This window comes from Nomascus leucogenys, chromosome 15 (genome assembly GCF_006542625.1).
Source record: "Nomascus leucogenys isolate Asia chromosome 15, Asia_NLE_v1, whole genome shotgun sequence".
NCBI lineage: Eukaryota > Metazoa > Chordata > Mammalia > Primates > Hylobatidae > Nomascus > Nomascus leucogenys.
In genome coordinates, this window is record NC_044395.1 from 26808741 (window position 1) to 26831011 (window position 22271).

Genomic DNA, 22271 nt, shown 5'->3' on the forward strand with positions numbered 1-22271 from the left:
TTTTTTTTTTTTTTTTTTTTTACCTCTTCCAGGCATATAGCCATATGCTATCATCAGTGGAAAAGCTACATTCCTGACTGCTCTCATTTTGAATTAGAATTTGAAGTCTAATATAAATAAGTGGGTTACTTTTCATATTTCTGATTCCTAAGGCTGGCTGAGAATTATTAATTTACCTCGAAATTTAAAAATATACCTACTATAAAAATTTTAATTAAACTCTTTGTAACTATTTTATAGTAGAACATCAACATTTTCTGGATAGGTAAAAGCTTTTATATTACATTTTTATTTTGCAAGAAAATAAATTATACAACTTAAAAAATAAAATCCAAAAATTAAGCAGTTCATCAAAATATTTCAGCCTACTGCATACAGAAACTGCTACCACTTAAAACTGTACAGCATTATCATCTCAGTATGTAGTGGCACACATTCAAAATCGTATAGACCATATGAGGATAGATTACAACTTAGGAACTAAAATAAATTTGTTCAACACTCCAGACAACATATAGTGTAGATGACAGGAAAGCTCTCATGTAATGTTTATTTCACAAACATGACCTTGGAAGAATTCATAAGACAGCATCCCAGTCACTTACATGAGAATAGAAAAACCAGCTTGAGTTTAAGATAGCAAATCTTTCTGTAAAACTAGCAAATCTTTCACCTAGACTGAAGTTTTAAAACTTGCCCTTTGAGCAGTGCTAGAGACATCTTACTGCAAATAATGCAAAATACTTTTTAACTACTCAGGTCATATTTTCTATTAAATTTAATAAAAAGTAAAAGAAAGAAAGCTAACATTTCATTTTTGGAAGGTTTAACATTTATGCACAAAATAAGAGCAAGAGAGTTAAACAAAAAAGTTGACAGAACTCAGGGACCCCTCCAATAACTGTAAAAATTGGAAGACTTCAGAATTTATTTCAAGATCCTCATTTAATCATTGGAATAGTAATATTCTAATATTTATCTCACTGTGACCATCAGCATTTTTCTGTATTTTTACTTCCTGAACTCTGTCTTATGTCTACTTACTCCGGCAACGAGATGGCAACACAAGTTAACATTTTCCAGATGGGATGTCTCCATCTTTAAACTAGAAGATGGGTATTCAGAGGTTAAGATAGCCTCTGAAGTGTCTTATTGCCATACCACTAATTTTTAAAAATTGATTTTTTTTTTTTTTTTGGACGGGGAGGCTGGATTTTCTTTTCCCTTAACTGCAGGTTTTATCCCTGCTCGGCACCAATTTTAAGTGCACATTGGAGAGAAGGGACCTGAATAAAGGATGCCAACTGTGATTCCAGACCTTTACAAACTGCTGGTAAGATATTTTTTTCATTTTTTTTAAAATTAGCAAATCTGTTGTTAAATTACTTAAAGAAAATTTAACAATGGCATAGGCACCTTGTCAACTAAATGGTTTTCATAAACACCAAAAAGTAGTTAAAACTTTTGTATACATAACCAAAAAAAAAAAAAAAAAACAAAAAACTGTACGTTTACAGTATTTGCTGCTGTTCATTCCCCAAAATACAATTAGGACATAATTGGCTATTAAAAATTTATAAAATTTAATAAAAAACTTTGCTATGAATGTAGTGTTACCCACTTTTGCATTAAATTCGCCTTCATAAATCAAAACATCATGACTCTCATTCTTAAATTGAATGACCCAAAATCAGAAGTTCCAAAAAAGTTCTAAGAGCAATTATGGTTTAAAACAACAAACTTAAATTTTTAAAATGGACGGCAATTTTTCCTGTTTCCTCCTTTGGCATTCTTGTACTGGGACAAGCAAATATGCCAATGCTGAATTATCTGTTAAACATAAGGGCCACAATTACTACAAAATTATTTCTTCTAAATCCCAGATATACCCATTATGAACAGTCACCTAATTAGAGAAAACTGTATGTACTAATTTTAGTTTAATTCTTCACAATATGCTCAGTCTAATAATTGACATTTGCTACCTTAAAGTGTAAAATTTTACACAAAATTCCAATTTCCTATGAGTTTCAGAACAGGCATTTGACTATACTCAGCAAAACTCTACATGTTTTAAATTTGCTTTCCTTCCATTCAGCAGGCAGTTCACAAAGCCTCTTCGGATGGGGTCAGATCCTATGAAATGCTCTTGAAAGCACTCCACTGTAACATAATACTGTATGCCTTTCTGTACTCCATTTCCTACTATCTTCAAAAACCATACTTTAAAAATATTACTTAACATCAAACAAGATATAAAATAATTTGCAAGAAAATTTGAAACGTGCACCACAATGAATAAAAACCCACGTTGAGCCATTCTTTCCCCAAGGGGAATAAATCTTCTCTTTTAAGTTGTTCACGTCCTCAAGTCCTAAAATTTCCACTACTCTGGGTATTCAGTTGCCAGCAACTAGTCAAGTTGCTACTTTGGATAGACTGAAAGGAACATGGTAAATGTTGCCTTCTGACGATTTAAAAAATGTTTATTTTTAAAATATATAAATATATATGTACATATATTTGGCAAGTTTACTGCTTGTATTAAGAGTGCAACAATTTTGCTTCTGTTTTTCAGGTCTTACGTTGTGGTTTTTCTCTTACCCCTAGGTGACAGATTCAAACCTGTGGCTACAAATCCCTAATCATGAGACCTTAAAATACCAAAATACTTCTATGCTACAGATTAAGAGATCAGTTACATAACTATATCAGAGCAGGAGATTTCTGTGTTGTTTTTAATAAATTCAGATATGGCATAATAAATATTAGGTATATAAATATTAAGTGTGTTGGTAAACACACAATATGTTTAGTAAACACACTTAATATGTTTGTTCTGCTATTTTGGCTCTGCAATCATAATGACCTACCTATCTCCATAAATTTTTTAAATGACTGAAGCAACAATTAATATAAGCTTCACTTTTCAAAACAAGCTCTCCAGCCATATTAAAAAAAAAAACAACTCCTTATCATTTAACAACAACTAAAATAGCAGTCTCCTGCTTAAAGAAAACCAACATTTGAAAGTTGAAAATATTTAATACCATTTTTAGGTAACCATTAAAATCCAGTTATTATACTGAGCAATGTTTGAACAATTTGATACTATTAAATACTTAACTTCTCACCTACATCTGCCGTTTCCCCATGTTGCATTGACCAGCTCACTCTTTTCATCAAAAGAAACCAAGAGTGCTATTTCTAGTTTTAATTGCATTTTTTAAAAACAAAAGATAACAGCATTTTTCAGTGCATGAATATCTGAAGATCCTTCCTTGTGCAAGTACATTTTTTAAGAGAGGAAAAAAGAGAAAAAAGCAACAAGAACCCCGCCCTCACCCTTCCCAACTGTATTTCTCCTGGTGGGTACAAATCAAATTCACTTTTAAAAGTTGATAATGGGCTCTTCATGAATGCAAGTTTCTCCACAAAACAGCATGCTGTTAAAGAGTGTGCAACATGAAGGGAATGCCATCATGCTAACTAATGTGATTGGCAAAATATAGTTGTTTTTGTAAGGTAAGGCAGAGATTTTAATATTTATGTAATCAAAGTCCAAATAAACCTTTCTCCAGCACAAACTTTACAACTTTCTGCCCAAGCACTCCAAAATTTGGGTTCTAAATATTGTCCATGATATTCAAAATTATGCCATATATATGAAAGTGTTGATATCAGATTCATCTCTTCTGATGTATTTGTGCTCTATTAGCCACTCTATTTGCTCTTTTATCATTTTCTTTTGTGGCAAGAACATGTTTTTCAAAATTTCTACTAATTCAGTCTGCAGCTGAGCATTACTAATTTTCTTTCTCATTTTCATTATTTGTATGATAGCTTCCTAAAAGAAAAAATAAAAATAAAAGTGCATTAATATATGAAATTATTTTAAGTACAACAAACTGAAAAATGACTTTTTATGCATATTCATCTTCTATCCAACATCTACCCAAATGAATAATAATCACTAGGGGATTAATGTTGAGACTAGTATCTTTTACTTAACAAATAAAAACATCTTTTGTTTTCTCATGCCCCATAAAAGAAAATCTGCTTATTGGGGTGGGGAGATAGGGAAGGGATAGCATTAGGAGAAATACCTCATGTAGATGACGGGTTGATGGGTGCAGCAAACGACCATGACACATGTATACCCATGTAACAAACCTGCACATTCTGCATATGTATCCCAGAACTTAAAGTATATATCTAAAAAATATCTGACTATAGAGATTTTGAAAAATACAGAAAAACGAAATTACCTCTGCGTCTCTGCTGAAAGAAAACTACACTTAATGTTTTAATATTATTTCCTTCAATTTCTTTTTTCCCATGCCATTCACATTCTTAAAAGTTATCTTACCTGTGAAAACAATGTGTATATAACCTGGTGTCATGTTAAACATTAATTAAAATATAACAAACCCCTTACACCGAATTTTTCCCTTGTATTCAGTTATTTCTTTGTATAGCAGTACAGGTCAGGTGGGGTCTGTTTTAAAAGTCATTAAGTAGTACTCTTTATATATTTACCAGATTGATTATTTATATTTGCTACAAATATTATCTTCAGTTTATATTGACTCAATTAAATGTTTTTTTTTTTTTTTTTTTTTTTTTTTTTTGAGACAGGGTCTCGCTCTGTCGCCCAGGCTGGAGTGCAGTGGCGCAATCTCGGCTCACTGCAAGCTCCGCCTCCCGGGTTCACGCCATTCTCCTGCCTCAGCCTCTCCGAGTAGCTGAGACTACAGGCGCCCGCCACCACGCCCGGCTAATTTTTTGTATTTTTTAGTAGAAATGGGGTTTCACCGTGGTCTCGATCTCCTGACCTCGTGATCCACCCGCCTTGGCCTCCCAAAGTGCTGGGATTACAAGCGTGAGCCACCACGCCCGGCCAATTAAATGTTTTTAAGGTGTTTTTTTTTTTCCTTCTTCTCTTTAAATACAGAGACAAGGTTTTGCTATGTTGGCCAGGTTGGTCTTGAACCCTCAGACTCAAATACTCCCCTGCCCCCATCTCCCAAAGTGCCAGGATTACAGGTGTAAGCCACGATGCCCAGTCGTTTTTAAGTTTCTAAAGAAATAAGTATTTTTCATCTAGGTCATTTTATCACAATTTTTCATGATGATTTCCTTAATTACTGTTAAGTTTACAGTAAAAGTTATTAGAAAATCATTAAATATTCTTTCCTCTTTTACCTCTTCCAGTACAAGCTCTCTCTTTACCCAACGAAAGGCATGTATATGCCGGGTGTGGTGGCTCATGTGTGTAATCTTAGCACTTTGGGAAGGTGATGTGGTGGATTGCTTGAGTCCAGGAGTTTCAGAACAGCCTGGGCAACATGGCGAAACCCCATCTCTATAAAAAATACAAAAATTAGCCGGGCATGGTGGTGTGTGTCTGTGGTCCCAGCTATTCAGGATGCTGAAGAAAGAGGATTGCTTGAGCCTGGGAGGTGGAGGTTGCAGTAAGCTGAGATCGCACCACTGCACCACAGCCTGAGACCCCGTCTCCAAAACGAAAGGCATATATCTATCTTAGCACAGATTAGAGTTTGTTGTAAAAGAAATGTCAAAATAGAAAAAGTAACAGTTGCTTTTAACATTTAAAAATATAATTTTGCTGCAAATAAATGGACTTGGGAGTCAGGCACTATTCAGTAAGAGAAAAACTCCTTCAACTTCCCCTGTATAGATATGATAACCAGCCGGGGAGGGTGGCTCATGCCTGTAATCACAGCAATTTGGGAGGTTGAGGTGGGCGGATCATTTGAGTTGTGGAGTTTGAGACCAGCCTAGGCAAAATGGCAAAACCCCATCTCTACAAAATATACAAAAACAAATTAGCTGGGTATAGTGGCATGCGCCTGTGGTCCCAGCTACTCAGGGGGCTGAGGCAGGAGGACCACTTGAGCCTGAAAGGCAGAGGTTGCAGTGAGCTGAGATTGCGCCACTGCACTCCAGCCTGGGTGACAGAGTGAGACCCTGTCTCAAAAGAATAGAAAAATAGGCCGGGCATGGTGGCTCATGCCTGTAATCCCAGCACTTTAGGAGGCCAAGGGGAGCGGATTACAAAGTCAGGAGTACGAGACCAGCCTGGCCAACATGGTGAAACCCATCTCTACTAAAAATACAAAAAAACACAAAAAATAGCTCGGCGTGGTGGAGAGCACCTCTAATCCCAGCTGCTCAGGAGTCTGAGGCAGGAGAATCATTTGAACCTGGGAGGCTGAGGTTGTAGTGAGCCAAGATCGTGCCATTGCACCCCAGCCTGGGCAACCGGGTGAGACCCCATCTCAAAAAACAAAACAAAACAAAAATAAATAAAAGATATGATGACACCAGAAGGTCAAGTGAATTCCTCTCACCCTTGATGGTATTCAGATACCAGGCTCCTGATCATCATAAATTGGGGTTTATGTCAGGGGTTCAGAGAGGAAGAAGGAAGAAGGAAAGTCTATTCCTTCAGGCACTTGAAGATTACAGGAACCCAGAGGAAAAGCAGAGGCATTTGTAAACATCCCAGTTTCTCCTCAGATGGAGGTAAAGGTGGTAGTTAGAGAACCTAAGAGGAAAAGAGAGCAGAGGGACACTGGCCCTGGTCCCTATTTGATATGCTGGAGGTCACTTAAAGAGTAGCATAGTATGATGGAAATAATCTGCACTTCTGACTCTCCCTCAGTTCCCAAGTGTGACAGCAAGAGTTTCGAGCTAATGGACCTGCCACAGGGCCTTTAATGACAGGGCAAGGTGATCCTGCCATTATTCTGCAAAGAACAATGACAGTGTGCCATGTAGGCCAAGGAGCCACACAGAAGATGTAGTGGAGTCTCAGAGGCTTCAAGAGCTCAGTAAGAGCAGGGGAAAGAGAGCAGGGAAGAGGCCATGGGGCCCTTTGCAACTAGAAAAAGAATGAACCACAAATTCATCTGCTAGAGATAACAGCAGCAGTTACCAACAGAAAGCCAAATTCCCAAAGATGATAAACTACTTCATAGCTGCCAAAAGCAAGAATCCAGGACACTGTCATAACTGCATAGATATGACACTCCCTTCACTGTCATTACCAGTCAAGCAAATCCCTCTCACCCTCAATATATCCAGATGCCACCTATGCAAATAGCAATCAATGGGGATGAGTGGAGTAGGATCGGGAGGAAATAAAGTCTGAGCATTACCTAAAGACAGCTTAGATTATTGGATTGTACATATTTATGGGTCACATTAAGACAAAACAAAAGGACTTCAATTTCTCTGCACATCTTATAGTACGACTACACCCGCTTATACATTTCAACTCTTTTTTTTTTTTTTTAGATGGAGTCTTGCTCTGTTGCCAGGCTGGAGTGCAGTGGCACAATCTCCGCTCACTGCAACCTCCGCCTCCCGGGTTCAAGCGATTCCCCTGCCTCAGCCTCCTGGGTAGCTGGGACTACAGGCATGCACCACCACACCTGGCTAGTTTTTTGTATTTTAGTAGAGATGGGGTTTCACCATGTTGGCCAGGATGGTCTCGATCTCCTGGGCTTGTGATCCACCCGCCTCGGCCTCCCGAAGTGTTGGGATTACAGGCATGAGCCACCGCGCCTGGCCACATTTCAACTCTTTACTCCAGGAGTTTATCCTGGCATAGCTATGAATATCTTCTTACTTTTCCTCCAAACAGAAAAATTTCCCAACACCACTTAGTGAATAATTCATTTTCTTTCCATAGGTCATAGAAATTATTTCCTTTATTGTATAAATTCTTCTATACTTACAGAGTAAGGTTTTTTGGTTGTTTTCGTTTGCTTTTTTTGAGATGGGAGTCTCACTCTATTGCCCAAGCTGGAGTGCAGTGGCGCAATCTAGGCTCACTGCAACCTCTGCCTCCCAGGTTCAGGCAATTCTCCTGCCTCAGCACCCCCAAGTAGCTGGGATTACAGGCGTGTGCCACCACAGCTGGCTAGTTTTTGTATTTTTAGTAGAGACAGGGCTTCAACATGTTGGCTAGGCTGGTCTTGAACTCCTGATCTCAGGCAATCTGCCCGCCTCGGCCTCCCAAAGTGCTGGGATTACAGGTGTGAGCCACCGCGCCGGGCCTAAAGTTATTTTCTTCAATTAATCTTCTTGCCATACTGTTTTATTACTACAGATTTTAAAAATATTTTAGTATTTGGCAGGGCAAGTTCCACCACTACCACCTTTTTCTTATTTTTTTAAGTTTCTCAATCATTCTTATCTATTTATTCTGATAAAAAACTGAGAATCAATTTGTAAAATTCCAAAAATATCCCTAGTTGAATTTTCATATGAAATTTTAAAATTCTGAACTTGATATTAATATCAGAAAAACCAATCTTTTATGTTATTCAGCCTAGCTGCCAGGTGCGGTGGCATGTGCCTGTAGTCCCAGCTACTGGGAAGGCTGAAGGAGGATCGCTTGAGTCCATTAAAAAAAAAAAAAAGATTTTTTTTTTTGGTTTAAGTTATTCAGCCTTATAATGAAAGAATATAGTTTTTCATGTTGAGCAAAAAAAGTCAGACATAAAAGTACACACTGTCTGGTTCCATTTATATGAAGACCTAGAACTGGCAGAACTAAGTGATGGTAATAAGAATCAGCTGGGGTAGGCGGAGAGCCTGCCTGGAAACATGGGGAGATGACTGGTGTGACACAAATGTTCTGTATCTTAATTGGGTTATGTTCACACAGGTATATATATTTATTACAACTCACTGAAAATTATACTTTGAAAGATACATTCCATTGTGTCTAAATTACAACTAAAAATTTTCGCAACAAAAAAAGAGCTCAACCTTTCTATTTTTCAACTCTCCTTCTGAATCTCCCAGTAAAGGGCCACTCTTTTCATACAGCTCCTACACAGTACTTTTTAAAAAATGTGTATGTATTTTTCTTATTTTATTTTCCTTTTATTTATTGCTACATAGAAATGCAATTGGTTTTTATTCATTCATCTTTTCTCTGCTACATTATCCTATTACATGATCTATAGGTAATATATATTTTTAATCTTTTCGTCTTGTTTCATATTTTAAAAAGTACAATGAGCTGGGCACGGTGGCTCACACTTGTAATCCCAGCACTTTGGGAGGCCGAGGAAGGCATATTGCTTGGGCCCAGGAGTTCGAGACCAGCCTGGGCAACATGGCAAAACCCTGCCTCCACTAAAAATACAAAAATTAGCTGAGTGTGGTGGTGCATGCCTGTGGTCCCAGCTAATCCGGAGGCAGAGGTGGGAGCATCCTTTGAGCCCAGGGAGTTGAGGCTGCAGTGAGTTAAGATGGTGCCACTGCACTCTAGCCTGGGCAACAGAGTGAGACCCTGTCTCAAAAAGAAAAAAAAAGTACACTAGCCAGAAGTTTCAAACAGTATTAAATGAAAATGGTAAAAGTTGAAAAATTTGGTTTTAAAAGGACTACTTCTAAAGTTAAAACAATCATGCCTAGGTGTTACCTATTATATTCAGAAGGTCTTAATCCTAGTTTTAAACTATTTTTAAAAGAAGAAATGAATATTAGAGAACTTTTTTGGTTCTAAATAAGTTTCCTAATTTCACATTACAATGGAATGTGAAACTGGAATTCATATTTCAACTGGAATGGACATTTAAAAAAAAAAAAAATATATATATATATATATATATATATTTTTTTTTTTTTTTTTTGAGACGGAGTCTTGCTCTGTCGCCCAGGCTAGAGTGCAGTGGCGCAATCTCGGCTCACTGCAAGGTCCGCCTCCCGGGTTCACGCCATTCTCCTGCCTTAGCCTCTCCGAGTAGCTGGGACTACAGGCGCCCGCCACCACACCCGGCTAATTTTTTTTGTATTTTTAGTCGAGACGGGGTTTCACCCTGGTCTCAATCTCCTGACCTCGTGATCCGCCCGCCTCGGCCTCCCAAAGTGCTGGGATTACAAGCGTGAGCCACCGCGCCTGGCCTTAATATATTTTTAAAAAATTGATTGAAACAAGATCTCACTTTGTTGCCCAAGCAATCCTCCTGCCTCAGCCTCCCAAAGTGTTGGGATTGTGTGTGAGCCACTGCACTCAGCCCCTACATGCTTTTAAATTCAAAAAAGATTTCAAAATTAAAAAAAAAAACAAAAAAACTAAGGTTTTTTTAAACTTCAGACATTCTGTCAACATTACAAACCTGGGTTCTTAGTATTCGTAGTTGAACTATTCCTTCATTCTCTTCTTCTCTCATCCTTTCTGTAGTGAGCTGCAAACGTCCAATCAAGTTGATTTTACCCCTTTTCTGAACCTTTGCATTTTTTCTACAAAAAGAATTGAATCAAATATGTTATGATGAAAAACACTTTAAAAATCCTATTATCATAACAATGTCTGAGAGAAAAGATTTAAAAATATGCTAAAATATCAGAACTGTTTAAAGGTTAAATGACAAATAACCTACATATTGCTTTAAAACAAACTCTATGTATTTTCCTTAAACATGATAACTAACCTGTTAATAAAATGAGTGATTACATTCTCTGTAAAAACAAAGTTAATATTTTATATTGCCATGAAAGTGACTAGCTAATTGAAGATATATGGGTTATGATTCAGTGTTATTGCCTAACTGGGTCTTAACAAAAAAAACAAAAACAAAAACAAAACAAAACAAAAAACGCAAAAAACACTTTCTCTGAATAAAGTTGCTTTAGAGCACAAAAGGATATCAACCTGAAAGATGAAATGCAATACAGTATAATGTCAGAGACCAAAAATGTATCAATGAAAAATATAGAAAAGAAGTAAACATCTGATTAATATTTTCCATAAACAACTAAATGATGTAAGTTTAGAGTAATGACAGTACATAATGTTTTAAATATAATGTAAGGAAAACAATTATTTTGCAAAAAACAGTGCTAAAATTCAAACAAGGTGTTTTTATTTTAGATCAACTAACGAGCTTACATTAAACTGAACTCCTGGTTCACTGAGAAGAGGGTACCTTCTGTAAAGTCTTTGGGTGAGTTGACTTGAGGTTCATACAATAAAACTTGCCGTTTGAGTTTTGGGAAAGCTACTAAAGACTATGAAGAATAAGGAGAAAACAATTAGCATCTATAAACAGTATGGAATACTAAGATCAATTCTCCCACATAATCAACATAGGCAAGAAAAAGATTACAAACACAAACTTAAAATGTTTGGTACTTCCATGAATATAACATTTGAATGCATAATGAGGAAAGAGAGGAGGTGAAAAGAGTTGGTTATGAGAAAGCAATAAATGCTCTCTTTACAATAAGACAAGAAACCGGGATTGGTCACACAGGACCATAGTAAACACCATCTGCCAGTTATATACCAGCTATTTCCTCCATAGGTAATAATTAATTTTAGAACTTCAGGCCAAGGGCAGTGGCTCACGCCTGTAATTCCAGCACTTTGGGAAGCTGAGGCAGGCAGATTACTTGAGCTCAGGAGTCTGAAACCAGCCTGGGCAACACGGCAAAACCCTGTCTCTACTGAAAATACAAAAATTAGCCAGCGTGGGGCGTGCACCTGTAGTCCCAGCTACTTGGGGGGCTCAGGTGGGAGGATCGCTTGAACCTGGGAGGTAGAGGTTGCAGTGAGCTGAGATTGTGCCACTGAACTCCAACATGGAGGACAGAGCAAGACTCTGTCTCAAAAAACAAACAAAAAAAACTGGAACTTTTAAGAAGTCTATGGAGTAGGAATAAAATGTAGTTGTGAGCAGGGGGCTAATGAGTACAATCTACAAGTCCTCAAACAGACCAAAGTTTTCTTTTAGATTTTTGGTTATCATAAAATCTTTGAACACATTCTCAGTATAAAAATTAAGTATGTATCTGAGGCACGGTGGCTCAGGCCTGTAATCCCAGCACTTTGGGAGGCCAAGGTGGGCAAATTACCTGAGGTCAGGAGTTTGAGATTAGCCTGACCAACATGGTGAAACCCCGTCTCCACAAAAATAAAAAATTAGCTGAGTGTGGTGGCACATGCCTGTAATTCCAGCTACTTGGGAGGCTGAGGTAGGAGAATCGCTTAAACCCTGGAGGCGGAGGTTGCAGTGAGCTGAGATTGCGCCATTGCACTCCAGCCTGAGTGACAAGAGAGTCTCAAAAAAAAAAAAAAAAGTACATAGCTGGTCACATTCCTCACAGGTAACACTTAAATACCAACTCAATCTTTCTCTTTTTAAAAAAAAATTTTTTTGAGATGGGTCTCACTATGTTGCCCAGGCTGGAGTGCAGCAGTGTGATTGTGGCTCACTGCATCCTCCTGGGCTCAAGCAATCTTCCCACCTCAGCCTTCCAAGTAGCTGGGGATACAGCCACCAAGCTGGCTAATTTGTCTTTTTTTTTTTTTTTTTCTTAAGAGATGGGATTGCACTATGTTGCCTAGCTAGTCTCAAACTCCTGAGTTCAAGCAATCCTCTCCTTCCACCTTGGCCTCTCAAAGTGCTGGGATTACAGCCATGAGCCACTGCTCCTGGCCTCTCCTTTTTTTTGAAGCACTTTTCTCTGCCTTGGTAACTTGCCTATTTGCAATTTACTTTTTCCATAAATATCTCGTGTGTGTGTGTGTGTGTATAAAATTTTTTTTTTTTTCAGACGGAGTCTCACTCTGTCACCTGGGCTGGAGTGTAGTGGCACAATCTTGGCTCACTGCAACCTCCACCTCCTGAATTCAAGTGATTCTCCTGCCTCAGCCTCCCAAGTAGCTGGGATTACAGGCACCCACCACCACGCCCAGCTAATTTTTGTATTTTTAGTAGAGACGGGATTTCACTATGTTGGCTAGGCTGGTCTCGAACTCCTGACCTCAAGTGATCTGCCCACCTCGGCCTCCCAAAGTGCTGGGATTACAGGCGTGATCCACTGTGCCCGGCCTCTATTTTTCTTGATAAGACATTTTGAAACTGTTATGAATTTACTAATATATTACAAGCCAATCATGTATTTCCTGCTACATGAGAAGATACAGTCTTAAAAACAAAAAAACATAAACCAACCCATAAAGTCCTTCTAAGTTCAGCATCAGGGAGTTCAGTTGCAAGCTTAAGATTTTCAAAGCTGATTTTCTCTCTGGGTCTTTGGTTCCATGCAAACAACACAGCAAGCTGAAACGTGGTTACCTCCAAATCATATTGACCGACTTCATTCTTAAATGTTATCTATAATAGATTTTTAATAAATAAGAATCTCATGATGATTATCTCTTAATATCTATGACATGAATTTATATATGAAAAAGGTTGCTGTCTTCCAATATCCACTCTTTCTTTCACAGTAATAAACATTTTAGAAGACGTTAATGACTGCCCAGAATACATGCTCATCTCCCAGCTTTCCATGTAACAAAATGTGGCCACGTGACTGAGTACTGGCCGATGTGATGCAAATGGAAATGACAGAGGTAACTTCTAGAAGTTGTCCCTAATGAAAGGTATAAGCTACCCTCACCTTTTGCTTTCTGTTGCCAGGAATACTGAGATAGTTGGGATCATGTTGAATTCTGTAGACAAGGGCAGTATCTTAAGCATGATGGTATAACCAGAAGCCTACGTCCCTAACAACTTCATGAAAAAAATTCACTATTTCTGCTCAAACTTTTACATGTGAGAGAAGCAAAAATCTATTTTGTTTAAGCAATTCTGTGGAGTCCTGCTACTTTCATCCAAACTGAAAGCTGAAATAACAAACACACTATCTACTTACAATTCCATTTGACATGAGATGATGCCAATGTAATTTTCTACCACTATGATTTTTTTTGTAGAATTCTTCTACTTCCGGTATCAAGTCCTCCAGTTCAGTAGGAAGTGAGACAAAGACTTTCTCAGAACTTCTTGACCAGGCGCCAGCATTCAAAATTTTTATATTAACTGAATCAGCTACAGAGAAGAATATCAGGAATATAAAGTAAATTATCTTAACAATGGATAAAATTCAAAATAAATACAGGGTAACTTTGGGTGAAAAATCAATAAGACTATAAAGATTTTGTTAAAAGTGTCCTTTTATTTTGAAATAAAGATCTGTAAATCTAATATACTGCTTTGATAGCTGTCTCCACGGAAATGGACTTCATAACATCTTTCGATCTATTACTGCTGAGGTTTATTTTTAATTTACTGGAAAACAAAGATATTCTTCTTTTTAAGTTTAAAAAATATATACGTGTAATTATAAAATAATACCTGGTAATGCCAATTTATTATTTTTGTGCATTTCCTTAAAAGCTTGGTTCAAATCTTCAGATACTTTTATGTCCTGAAACATTCTAGCAAGCTTGTTTACATAATCCGCTGGCATACCAACTTCCTATAAATATAAACCAAAGACGGAAGAGGTAATAAATACATAATCTGATATACTACTGGGAAAAATTTTAATGGAAAAACTAAGTCTTGGATGTTTTAATACAAAATTTTTCTCATTTATTAGAATTTTATTGTCTAATACCTATGAAATGTGCTACTTAGAAACAAAATACAGTATTACAAGGGGTCCCTGCTTTGCGCAATTTTAGTATGTATGAATTTCAGTTACCACAGTACAGTTAAATAATACCAATTCCCCAAGAACAAACCTCTACTTTCAGTTGACACTATATAATAAATGTAACTGCATGAAGTAAAAACTTTATTTCTAGCTCTTTGATCCGCAAATCATGACAAAAGTAACAATGAATAACCAGAATACTTCTTTCAAAATCTATTAGTTGCCATGGTGTGTAATCCTAGCACTTTGGGAGCCTGAGGCAGGAGGATCACTTGAAGCCAGGATTTTAAGACCAGCCTGGGCAACACAGTGACACCCCCATCACTACAAAAAAATTTTAAAAGTTAGTGGGATATGGCGGCATACTGCCGAAATAGTCCCAGCTACTCGGAAGGCTGAGGTGGGTGGATTGCTTGAGCCCAGGAGTTTGAGCTCTGATTGTGTCACTGCACTCCAGCCTGGGCAACAGAAGATCCCGTTTCTTAAAAAAAATAAATAAATTTTTAAAAAATGTAAACACAACCTATTAGTCATTTGTTTATTCAGTTAAACCACAGACAGCAAAGTATGCAGTTTCATTGCATCCTTGTCTTCCAGTAATAAACCCGCATGACTGCTTACGAAAAAGAATAATCAAACAAGATAATTGGCACACAAAGACAATAAAAGTAAACAGGAAATGAAAAGTGATAATGCTGGAAATGAAAATAAAATAGAACATAAATGGAGTTACAGAAGAAAGCTGACTGTGGTTGTCAGGCTGACAATGCCAGTGTTGAGGAACTTAGTGAAAGCAAATTATCAACATAAAAGATAAAAGTGGTGAGTGACAAAAAAGATAAGATACCCTAGAAGAAGTGATCCTGGCAAAAATGCTATAAAGGAATTCGTAGTATTTCATGACACTGAAAGCCCAAAAGATAAAATGCTAGAAGATGACCCAAATTACAGCGGGTGTGACAACTCTCCAAGGCAAAGAAAAGATGCTTACTCTGTCAAGTTACACAAGAAGGCAAAAGCTATTCAAACTACTCTTTATTAACAGCTTTACTGTGCCAGATAATTTATCTACCATAAAATTTACCATTTTAAAGTTTACAATTTGGCTGGGCTCACGCCTGTAATCCCAGCACTTCGGGAGTCCGAGGCGGGTGGATCACCTGAGGTCAGAAGTTTAAGACCAGCCTGGCTAACATGGTGAAACCCATCTCTGCTAAAAATACAAAAATTAGCTGGGCATGGTGGCATGCACCAGTAATCCCAGCTACTCAGGAGGCTGAGGCAGGAAAATCGCTTGAACCTGGGTGGCAGAAGTTGCAGTGAGCCAAGATCACACCACTGAACCCCAGCCTGGACAACGAAGTGAGACTGTCTCAAAAAAATATAAAAAATAAAAATAAAAATAAAATATACAATGTAATGAAGTTTAGCATATCTGCAGAGCTGTGCAACCATCACCACTATCTAATTTTAGAACATTTTCATCACCCCAAAAAGAAACCCCATACTATTTACAGTCACTCCTCATTTCCCCTCCTGGCCCCACTCCTGGAATTTGTGGATTTGCCTATTCTGGACACTTCACGTTAGTGGAAGCATATGATATGGTCTTTGGGATTGGCTTCTTCCACTTAGCATTATGTTTTCAAAGTTCATCTAATATTGCAGCATGTATTACTTCATTCCTTTTTGTCGCAAAAAAATATTCCATTGTATGGATAAATCACATTTTATTCATTAGCTCACTGACATTTTGGGTTGTTTCCACTTTTTGACTATTATTAGTAATCTTGCCATGAACATTTGTTTACAAGTTTTTACATGAAACATACGTTTTCATTTCTCTCCAAATGAATTACCTGAGAGTGAAATTGCTGGGTCAGCTCTATGTTTAACATTTTAAGGAACTGCCCAACAGTTTTCCAAAGTGTCTGCACCATCTTATGTCCCCACTAGCAACTTATGAAGGTTCCAATTTCTCCTCTTCCTTACTAGCATTTGTTATCATCTGTCTTTATTTTAGCTACCCTAGTGGGAATAAAGTAGTATCTCTTTGTGTTTTGTTTGTTTTTGAGAAAGGGTCTCACTCTGTTGCCCAGGCTGCAGTGCAGTGGCACAATCTCAGCTCATTCCAACTTTGAACTTCTGGGCTCAAGCAATCATCCCATCTCAGTCTCCTGAGTAGCTAGAACCACAGGCACACATCACCATGCCTAGCTGATTTCTGTATTTTTTGTAGAGATGGGGTATTGTTATGTTGCCCAGGGTGGTTTCTAACTCCTGGCTTCATGCGATCCGCCCACCCCAGCCTTTCAAAATATTTGGGATAAGCGGGAGCCAACATGTCGGATATTTCACTTGCATTTCACTAATGACTAATGATGCTGAGTATCTTTGCATGCACTTATTGGCCATCTGTCTATCTTCTGTGAAGAGATGTCAATTCGAATCCTTTGCCTGCTTTTAATTATTTGTCGTGTGTGTGTGTGTGTGTGTGTGTGTGTGTGTGTGTGTGTGTCAGTGAGAGAGACAGGATCTGACTCTGTTGCTCAGGCAGGAGTACAGTGGTAAGATCTCTGTTCACTGCAACCTCCACCTCACAGGCTCAGGCGATCCTCCCACCTCAGCCTCCCAAGCAGCTGGGACTAAGGTGCATGCCACCACACCCAGCTAATTTTTGTAATTTTTGTAGAGATGGGGTTTCACCACGTTGCCCAGGCTCGTCTCAAACTCTGAGTACAAGCCATCTGCCCTCCTCAGCCTCCCAAAGTGCTGGGATTACAGGTGTGAGCCACCATGCCTAGCCTTATTTGTCATTTTACTGTTGGGTCTTGATATTTTGTTTTAACAAAGAAATAACATAGGCCGGTTGTGGTGGCTCACGCCTGTAATCTCAGTACTTTGGGAGGCCGAGGCAGGCAGGGCACTTGAGACCAGGAGTTCAAGACCAGCCTGGCCAACATGCAAAACCATGTCTCTACTAAAAATACAAAAATTAGCCAGGTGTCATGGCACAAACCTGTAGTCCCAGCTACTTAGGAGGCTGAGACAGGAGAATTGCTTGAATCTGGGAGACAGAGGTTTCAGTGAGTCAAGATTGCACCACTGCAATCCAGCCTGGGCAACACAGCAAGACTCCATCTCCAAAAAAAAGAAAAAAAGAAAGAAAGAAAATTTAATTCTAAAGGTTTCTCATAGTAAATATGTATTAGTTTTGCTATTTTCCTCTTTTTCCTATATACTTATAAGTGACAGTAAGAGTTTTGAGTCTTTTGACAAGTTTTAAAAAGTCACAGAATAATCATTCTTTTTCCTACTAAGCAGTTTCAGTTAGCACAGCAATTTTTACTATCCTACAGTGCCATGCGAAGGGCTAGCCATAAGTTAAAATATCTGTAGGTTTCTCTCGTGTGTGCTTGCTCGCACTCTCTCTCTCTCCATATATATATGGAGAGAGTTATATACATACACAGAAATTAAGGACATTTACTTTAATAATTAAAACAAAAAAAGAACTCAAAATATTTTTTATGGGAATTTAGTTAAAATCAGCATTGATTACCCTAAATAGGCCGTCATTTAAAGGTTCTTTTTGCTATATAGAAGTATTTATTGTTATCATTTATAAACATCTCTAAAGTTAAGCATTTAGTACTGAAAATACCTTAAAGATATAATAATTTGTCCTGTAGTCTATTTATTATTATTTTTCAGATGGAGTCTCGCTCTGTCACCCAGGCTGGAGTTCAGTGGCTCAATTTCAGCTCACTGCAAGCTCTGCCCCCCAGGGTTCATGCCATTCTCCTGCCTCAGCCTCCCAAGCAGCTGGGACTACAGGCCCCCGCCACCACACCTGGTTAATTTTTTTTGTATTTGTAATAGAGACGGGGTTTCACTGTGTTAGCCAGGATGGTCTCGATCTCCTGACCTTGTGATCCACCTGCCTTGGCCTCCCAAAGTGCTGGGATTACAGGCGTGAGCCACCGTGCCCAGCCCCTGTAGTCTATTTATTAATAAGGTCAGTTTAAATGAGAGTTGAGGTACAAATGAGAGTGAAACAGTAGAAACAACTCAAGAAGATACTTTACTGAAAGTATTAAGAACATTTATTAGATATCACTTTATTTTATATAATTGATGGTATATATATATATATATTTTTTTTATTGTTCTGAAACTTAATTTTTTTTTTTTTATTATACTTTAGGTTTTAGGGTACATGTGCACAATGTGCAGGTTTGTTACATATGTATCCATGTGCCATGTTGATTTCCTGCACCCATTAACTCGTCATTTAGCGTTAGGTATATCTCCTAATGCTGTCCCTCCCCCCTACCCCCACCCCACATATATTTTTTTTTGAAATGGAGTCTCGCTCTGTTACCCAGGCTGGAGTGCAATGGCATGGTATCTCGGCTCACTGCAACCTCCACCTCCTGAGTTCAAGCGATTCTCCTGCCTCAGCCTCCCAAGCAGCTGGAATTACAGGAGTGCACCAGCACGTCCAGCTGATTTTTGTATTTTTAGTAGAGATGGGGTTTTGCCATGTTGGTCAGGCTAGTTTTGAACTCCTCACTTCAGGTGATCCATCTGCCTTGGCCTCCCAAAGTGCTGGGATTACAGGTATGAGCCAGTGCGTCCGGCCTAATTGACGCTATATTCTTATAAAATGTTTCCTACTTCTTTGACATTAACAATATCTCCAAAATGTATTACTTAAGCACACATATAAATGATGTAATATATTAGAAAATCAAATATTAAAAAAGATTTACTTACTCTTAGCCACTCTACCATGTTTTCTTCAATTTCACTATCGGCAGAGATGTCTAATATAAGACGTCGTGTCAAATGAGCTTTATGATACCTCATAAAAACATCTTTGTTCTGTACATACTTAAGTACCAAGAGCTGTATGAAAAATAAAGTTACTTTCAGTTCTTATATACTCTTACCATCTCTGGAATTTAGACCTTTCTATATCCACTAATTGTCACAAGTCAGAAACTTTTATAAGCATTTACAGATAGAGGCCTATTGAATTATCCATCTTTGAGAAATACCCAGTCCTGATACACTACTTTAAAAGTTAGCAAAGTTGAGACTATAACCAAATTTTTAGTGGCTCTAAATATCAGTTTTTTAGATTTTGTATAAAATGCAACGATACACTTCACATGAAAAAAATCAATGTCCCCCCCGCAAAGTGTCTCTTCTACTTATCTTTTTCACTGTTTTTTCTGACACTAATCATCTCTCTCGGCCTTTCTGTCTACATTTGCCCAATATCTCATTTTTTTTCTTGTTTGTATTCCTGGGCTTACATCATTACACTAACAACTGGGTGACAAAGATGAAAGCAACTACTTAATCTACTCTCATTCATCCCTTGCTATCTGTCTTGGACTCTCACAAAAAGGAAGGAGTAAGAAACTCCCAATCTGTCAACTATCATTCCAAATTTGTTGGAATGATATGTCCTGTATTAGTAACTAGAACTTAATTCCTAAAAATAACCAAGAAAGGAGAGGAATTAAATGGTATTCCTTTCAAGAAGCTGTAGAATAAAAATTTTCAGAAAGAAAAACAACCCCCGAGAGGTCTTGCACTGTAAAACTTCATAACATTAGTTCTTTACAGATAATACATTTTTAAATTGATACTATCACGAAAGTCCTGTAAGCAAAACACAAATTCAAAGTAAGGTAATTTTAAAAGTTGAAATACAAAAAATTCATGTACCACTTCTTTAAGCTTTGCTTCAATCTCTTCAGAGGTTAGTTTTTTGCTTAATGGTGTTTTTCTTAGCAACATGTCACAGTAATTGGCAAGCAGCTCAGGGCATTTTGATTCAGGCTGAGTTTTTAATCCCACCCTAAAAAACAAATTAAAAGCAGTTGATGGAAAAATGATTAATGTTTGCAATTGGTTTTTTTCTAAAGCCATTATTCACAAGCGGATTTCTTATGTTAAATAATCTAGTGATCAGGTTTGGAACTAGGATGAGCAAGCATCCCTAGGCTGCCAATTTAGGGAGGAACTCACTTTTTTGTTCCCCTAAGTGCTAATGCTGCACTTGCAGAACCCTGAGAGTAAGAACTTCCTTCAATTTTGCACTCTAGGTGCCTTCTTGCCTCACCCTAGTGCTGACCTTGGCAATGATAATTAAAATATTCTGTTCAGAAATCTGCTAAAATACTTTAGAAAAACTGTTAAATTCTTGGATATTTATGTTAACATTTAAAACTTTTTATGATTAATATATTAAAACTGTTATTTCACTCTTTAAAATGTATCCAATATAACCTGCATTCCATAATGATGATACATATACCATCATGCATTAAAAAAAAACTATAAATGAATTCTTCCTAAGCAATGAAGAATTTGTATCTCCATTTCACCTTCCTGATACAAATTTTTTTTTAGTTTTTTTGAGATGGAGTTTTGCTCTTGTCCCCTAGGCTGGAGTGCAATGAAGCCATCTTGGTTCACTGCAACCTCCGCCTCTCGGGTTCAAGCAATTCTCCTGCCTCAGCCTCCAGAGCAGCCGGGATTACAGGTGCCCGCCACCATGTCCGGCTAATTCTTGAATTTTTAGCAGAGATGGGGTTTGGCCATGTTGGCCAGGCTGGTCTCAAACTTCTGACCTCAGGTGATTCACCTGCCTCGGCCTCCCAAAAAAGTGCTAGGATTATACACGTGAGCCACCGCACCTGGCTCCTGATAACAATTTAAACACAGCATATTGTTGTTTTTTTAAAAAATAACAGACACAAACATACACAAATTTAAAAATTTTAAAAATTGAGACAAGGTCTCACTATCTATATTGTCCAGGCTGGACTCCTCCCGAGTAGCTGGGACTACAGGTGCATGCCACTGCACCCAGCAGTATATTGTATTTTTATGCTTGAAAGTCTTACATTTATTTTTTATCCTACTTCTCTAAAAATATACGTAAATAAATTTAAATTGAAGATTTTGAAATTTCTTGTGCTTACAGAATTCAAATATGGTTTTCCAAGGATTGAGCTATCCAAATTTTAAGTATACAAATAATCCAAACAACAATTATATCATGCATACACAAACAAAAAATATATGCGTATGTAAAATTTTACTGGATGTGTCAACTCTTAGTGGGGTGGATGAAACTTTTTTCCTCCCAATTATAAATCCAAGAATCAGCATAGATTAATTTCTTTTATTTGTATAAATTTATGTCTTTGTCCTGAGAAATCTTATTCACATAAATAAGTAGATGAGACTAGAATATGTTTTTCTTATTATATCATTCAATTATTTGAACACCTCCTGAGCCATTTGCAAAACAAAAAAATCCATACTGATCTAATATTAAAATTTATTTTTAATGATGCATCTTTAAAGAATGGCTAACATCTATCAGTGAGGTGAGGAATGAAAAAAATAAAATAAAAAAAGAACACGAAAATAATAGCTAACATCAATTGTGCTGAAAGCAAAGAAGTAGAAACTATCTGACTAGGATCTGATACCTAACTCATTAAAAATTAATTCTATGTACATCAATACCAGTATTTCAAAATATTCCTGTCTTAGGCCATCTGAAGGCTGCTACATTCTGAGGCAAAGCACCACAGTGAGAATCAAGAGAGGTATGCCTTTCTTTGCAAACCGGGAATGGGTAATTGTGAAAGAAACAGAAAGGAAAAACTGCTGTGATACTTCCATTACAGGGTGGAATTTTAGAAAAGAGTGAATGTGGAAGTTGAAAATTTAGAAATGGATTT

General features: G+C 37.5%; 1 protein-coding gene across 1 annotated transcript in view; it reads right to left on the reverse strand.

Moving 5' to 3' along the window:
• Positions 1 to 266: 266 nt before the first annotated feature.
• CUL5 (cullin 5) overlaps positions 267 to 22271 on the reverse strand; it is a 102677-nt gene continuing 80672 nt past the window's right edge. The window contains exons 12-19 of the mRNA XM_003253093.4: positions 20239 to 20371; positions 19276 to 19407; positions 14193 to 14316; positions 13711 to 13886; positions 13005 to 13166; positions 10937 to 11055; positions 10164 to 10287; positions 267 to 3847 (exon numbers count right to left, since the gene is read on the reverse strand). Of these exons, the coding sequence (XP_003253141.1) occupies positions 3653 to 3847; positions 10164 to 10287; positions 10937 to 11055; positions 13005 to 13166; positions 13711 to 13886; positions 14193 to 14316; positions 19276 to 19407; positions 20239 to 20371 (1165 nt within the window). The 3' untranslated portion in view covers positions 267 to 3652. The remainder of the gene's footprint in view (positions 3848 to 10163; positions 10288 to 10936; positions 11056 to 13004; positions 13167 to 13710; positions 13887 to 14192; positions 14317 to 19275; positions 19408 to 20238; positions 20372 to 22271) is intronic.